Source organism: Condylura cristata, unplaced genomic scaffold, assembly GCF_000260355.1.
Source record: "Condylura cristata isolate star-nosed mole 26May11 unplaced genomic scaffold, ConCri1.0 scaffold00022, whole genome shotgun sequence".
NCBI lineage: Eukaryota > Metazoa > Chordata > Mammalia > Eulipotyphla > Talpidae > Condylura > Condylura cristata.
In genome coordinates this window covers 27,818,912-27,824,147 of record NW_004567123.1, presented here as the reverse complement: position 1 = coordinate 27,824,147, position 5,236 = coordinate 27,818,912, and the positions used below count along the sequence as shown (strand labels likewise).

Sequence of the window (5,236 nt, the reverse complement as noted above, 5' to 3'; positions counted from 1 at the left end):
CCCCAGAGCTCCAGGATCAGGACCTCTGTCTACCAGCTCTACACTCTACTCGTGTCCCCATCTGGAGCAGTCAGGGTCCCCAGCATTCAAATCCCCCCTGCCTGGCCTTGTTGCTTGGCGTCCAGGAGCCTCCCAGCACAACATGCTTTTCTAGAACTAGGGAGGGAGGGAGGGAGGTGGCAGGGGCCGGAGCGGGCGCTCCCCGGGTGCTGCCAGGACTCACACCCTCTCTCTGGGCCTCCGTTCCCCTCCCAGATTTGACCCGCTGCAGCCTTTCCCATCTTGGGGTCTGACAGGTTTTTTCTTCAGTCTCTCAGGCCCAAAGTCGGGAGCCTTCCTCAACATCTCTTTCCCTTACACCCCAGCCCCACTACGCATGTTTGGGCATCCGCAAAGCCCCAACTCAGGGTGTAGCCCTCTGCCGCTCCATCTCACACAGAGCCCACGCCTCGCTCCTCATGGCCCTTCCTCTCTGGCCTCACTTTACCATCTGCCCAGCTCGCACTGGACCCCCAGACCGGCCTCCCTGCTGCTCCTGCCTCAGGGCCTCTGCCACTGCTGTTCCATGGCCTGGAATGCGCTTAGCTTCTTCCGGTCTCCGTGAATGTGGCAGAGACCCCCTCAGAGACACCCTCTGAGGGCCCTCCTGGGGGGCACGCCTCCCCATGCCCTGCCTTTTACCTGTTCTACTTTTCTTTTTGGCACTGACTGTGGTTGGCTCATTTTCTTGCCCTGTCTCACTATGGGAGGAAAGCTCCAGAAAGCCAGAGCTTTGCCCCTCTCATTTGCTGCAGTAGTCCTGGTGACTAGACAAAGCCTGGCACACACTAGGTCCTCAAGAAGCATTTGTTGAGTGAATGCAGGAGGCACAGAGGACCCTGCCCTGGGCCGGTTTCTCAGGGTCACGCTGACATCGCCAAGCAACTGGGCTTCTCTCGATTTCACGCAGGGAGAGAGATCAGAGAATGAACGTCAAATAGTCTAAAGGGAGTTGGGAGTCAGTGGACTGGACACCCCAAAGTAGGAAAGCCCCTCTCCTGAGACCCTCCACCCTGGGTGCCAGCGCCCAGGGCCTCACCCTGGCATCAGCCCCGCCTGCAAACGCCCCCACCCAGGGCAGCCTCCGTGCGGCACCGGCGCCAGCAGAGGCGGGCCCAGTAAAGGCCACAGTCAGCAGCTGCGCATGGAGCACCTCAAGGTTAGGCGGCCTTATCAGCGCCCGGCGCGAGCTCAGTCACGGAATGATGTTTTCCAAATGTTTGCTCAGTATTAGCAGGGTCGGGGACCTAATGTAACTTCTATTGAATATTAACTGGCCTGGGCAGAGGCACAGAGGAGGATGAGCCTGTCTCCCCACAGAACCCCCTGGGAGTGAGCGCCCGTGGGGGGCTGGGCTGGGGCTTCGAGGAAGACCTCACTAGCCGGCCCGGGCCCTGGCTGCCAGCCAGCCAGCCTATGCCTCTGGCACCTCTGGCCCAGTTTCCTGGACTGGGCTTCTGATGCCAGACATGCGTCCTGGGTCTGCCCATGGAGACCTAGATGGGGTCGTCTCCCAGCCCTTTGGCCCGGCTGTTGGGCTCAGAGACACCCAGGTTTCGCCCCAGAATCTGTCCTCCAGGGAGCCCACTGCTACCACCACGGAATATTCGCTGGTCAAAACTTTCAGGTCTACAAGATTTACAGTCCTCATCAGTCAAGAAGAGGTCTCAGGAATCTAGACAAGAAAGGTCCCTCCCAAGGCCATTGCCCCAGTTTTGATATGGGGGGCGGGGTGTCTGCTCAGCTCTGGGGAGCCTGAGCTTTAATCCCAACTAGCCCCTGACTCAATCACTCTTCGTCTCAACGTGCCTATCCATAAAGGGGGTGTAGAGACTCACAGACCTTCCTCCCTGTCCTGGGGACTCTTGGGTGTTAATCTCAAAGTCCTACGAAGGCCATCAGCAAGAGACAGACAGACTCTCCCCAACTCTCCTGACCACGGCTTCTGCGGAAGCCTCCTTGGCTTTGGGGAGGCCCCGCCAGGATGAGGAGGGTGTTGGGACTAAGAGATTTAGGTGGAGGCCCCCCGGCAGAGCTTGACTACAGGAGCAGCTGAACACTGCCACCCTGGTCACTGCTCAAACCAACCAAGTGAAAGCAGGTCCTTCTTCCCTGACAGCCAGGCCGGTAAGTAAGCAGTTGACTAACCCACGCTCACTCGCCACCAGCCCAATCTCCTGTCTTCCTGGCACAGAGCCACCTGCCCTCAGCCAAGAAGCAAAGACTGTTCTCAAGGCTATATGAAGGCAGAGCAGCCTGGCGTTCTGGGTCCCCTTCGGGAGCCAGGCGATGGGCCTGCATGTTGTTGGAATCAGAGAATGAAAGTCAACTAGTTTAAGGGCACTGGGGAGTTAAGGGGCTGGAGACCCCAGAGTAAGAAAACCCTTCTCCTGCGACCCTCCACGCTGGGTGGGCCAGCTCCCAGCTCTGCTCTCCTGCCATGTCCAAGTTCACCCCATGGCCAACACTGCTCCCATGGCAGCCAGCGCTTCCTGCACCCATCAGGGAGCCCAGTGGAGGCACATAAAAGGCAGCATCCCCCCCATGGAGTCACATGGGGGCCCCCCATGAGCAGTGTGCCATGTGGGAGGCCAGTGAGGGTGTGTCTAGACCCTAGTGCCTGTATGACCCCTCGTTTTAAAGATGGGAAAAGTAAAGCCCGGGAGGGGCAGAAAGTTCCCTGCAATTTCCCTGGGTATTTAACAAGAGACGGGCCACAGCCAGGGCCAGGCCCCACACTGCCTAGGAAGATGCCAACCTTCTCCCACCTGTCAGTTACAAGGCCTGAAATGCTACTCCAAGAGATTCTTTCCCTTGAATCTAAAATCCTCAGCTGTCTGGGGTAACAGACTCCCTGACAATGAGCACCACTGACCCTTACTGACAATTCTCCAACTTTTTCTTGCTTTGAGCTGCTCATACAGATGCCATATTCCCATTCATAACATTTCTCATTCCACAAAGTGGATCTCAACTTGGGGGGCGGGTGCCGGGGAAAGAGGCTCAAGCCCATTGGAAGAGGGGAAGGAAAGAGGGCAAATGTGGTGAGTGTGTGAGTGTGTGTGTGAGTGTGTGTGTGTGGGGAGGGGGTGTGGGGGTGTAGGGCTAACCAGGGTTTGGCTTTAGGCCAAAAGATGACAGGTCTTAGGTCAGTCTAGAGTTGGTGGGGGTCTGTTGAGGGGTGAGGGAAAGGAAGAGATTTGAAAATGAATTTAACTCAATTGGAGAAGCAGGAAAAAGATTTTTTCTCCCTGAACTTGGGCTGAAAAAAAAAAATTAAATGATGCTGGGATCTGGGGGTAACGCTAAACATGACTCAGAAGCTGAGGTTCCAGCCTACAGTGTGGTGTACCTGGCATTGACCAGTCCTAGGGTTTTAGGCAAGTTGCTTCACTTGAACAGTCCAGTTGTGGGGCTCAGTTCCCTCAGCTCTGAAAAGGGCAGTAGGGATAGTGCTGGCCACAGAGGGGTGTCAGGAGAAAGAAAGGAGTGAAGTTGTGGGGCAGTCCAGTGATCAAATGTCTGCTGGGAGTAGGCGGCCTGGTCAGTGCATCTTTAATGACTTCCTCTCCTCCACTTCCCAGGAGGAGTCTGGAACCTACAAGGTTTCCCTAGAACAGGAAACCTTTGGGTCACCTGATACCCAAGAATGAAGACTAAGGCTGGGGGAGCCGGTTCTTGAGGTAGGGAGCTCAGCAGCCCCGTGTCCGCTTTATTGAGTACGGGGTGGTACACTGAAATTTGCGGTGATCTATTCGACACTTTTTTCCTAGTGGTGGATCAAGAAAAAGCCCCTGATGTGTCTAACTTGGGGTGGCAAAGGCAGTCTGGGAACCTGAGTAGCCTACACTGGGCGCTTATCTATTTGAATCTTTCTCAAGACCAAGCCCAGCCCCTCCCTATGGTCAGATTTCCAGGCCCTTCCTCCTCTCAGTCATTAGCCAGTCACCCTGGGGCCTGTCACCTAGTCATAAAGCTGTGGTTGGGTTGTAAATGCTGCCCGGAAGCTGGGGGAGGGGCACTGGCGAGTGGGGGAGGCCGAGCTCACCTTCCTTCTTCATGCCAGCCCGGAAGCACTTCTTGAGCCTGCAGTAGCGGCACTGGTTCCTCTTGTCTTTGTCCACCACGCACTGTCGGCTAAACCTGGGGAAGGCGTTGGATGGTTGGGTGGAGAAGGGACAATCTCCCCCTCCATGGATTGAGCTAAAACCCTGGCCATCTGGTTGACCTCCAGCCTCCTTGCTTTAACCCTTCACCCCAGGATTTCTCGCCGACCAAGAGAAAGGCTGTATGGACTCTGTCCTGCTAACTATGGGGAAACTGAGGCGAGGGGTGGGCACACGTGGCCCCAGATCACCCATCTAGGTGTCAGAGCTGAGCTGGGAGCCCCAGACTCATGAGGATCACTGCCACATTCCAGAGAGCCCAAATGCTCCCAGGCGCCGGGCAATGGCTGAGAGGAAGTATGTGGTTCCTGTAAGCCACTGTCCACGAGTGTGGTGGGGGCATGTCCTGAGCCCTGAGTGTCAACCCAGGCTCTGTCACTGATTCAGGCTGAGTGACCTTAGACAAATACCTGGCTGTCTCCAAACCACACCTTCCTCATCTATAAATGGGGGCGTGGGGGAAGCCTCAGAGGGGCGTTGACAGGTAAAAATGAGATAATACTCCAGCAGGACTTGGCACAGTATCTGTACAGGACTCATAAGTGACAGTTGCTAGTACTTCATTACTGCTGTTGCAGTAACAGGAGATGCTATTAAAGGAGAGATCTTCAAGGCCTAGGGAAGCCTTGGGATCCGTCGAAAGGCCTGGGGCCAGTCCCTTATGTGCCCCAGAAAAAGCCCCATGTTAAAGGGCGAACCCCATCCTCTGAAGTGTCAGCAAAGGCTTGATCCTAAGCCTCATGTATCCTCATTTGCTAAATGGAAAAATAATGCTGGGATTTCAGGGACAGGTTGAGTCACACAAGGACACAGTGTGGTGGGATAAAGTCAGTGCTCAGCAAAGGGCTTATGGTCAGTCAGTGAGGCTTCTGGAACAGGTGTTCACACCTGGACCGGCCAAGCCTAAGAAGCCAGAGGCAGCTTGGCGGTGTGGGGGGAAGGGCAGAGGCCTAGAACCCAGGCAGGAGAAGAAACACCCTAGGAACATCAGCCAGAGCGCACCACTCCCTGGCTGGAGGTGCCGAGCCCCC

General features: G+C 55.9%; 1 protein-coding gene across 1 annotated transcript in view; it reads right to left on the bottom strand.

Annotated features, from left to right (window-relative positions):
* Positions 1-5,236, bottom strand: part of HNF4A (hepatocyte nuclear factor 4, alpha) — a 20,547-nt gene that overhangs the window by 11,045 nt on the left and 4,266 nt on the right. Inside the window, exon 3 of the mRNA XM_004687019.2 lies at positions 4,088-4,182. Within this exon, the coding sequence (XP_004687076.1) occupies positions 4,088-4,182 (95 nt within the window). The remainder of the gene's footprint in view (positions 1-4,087; positions 4,183-5,236) is intronic.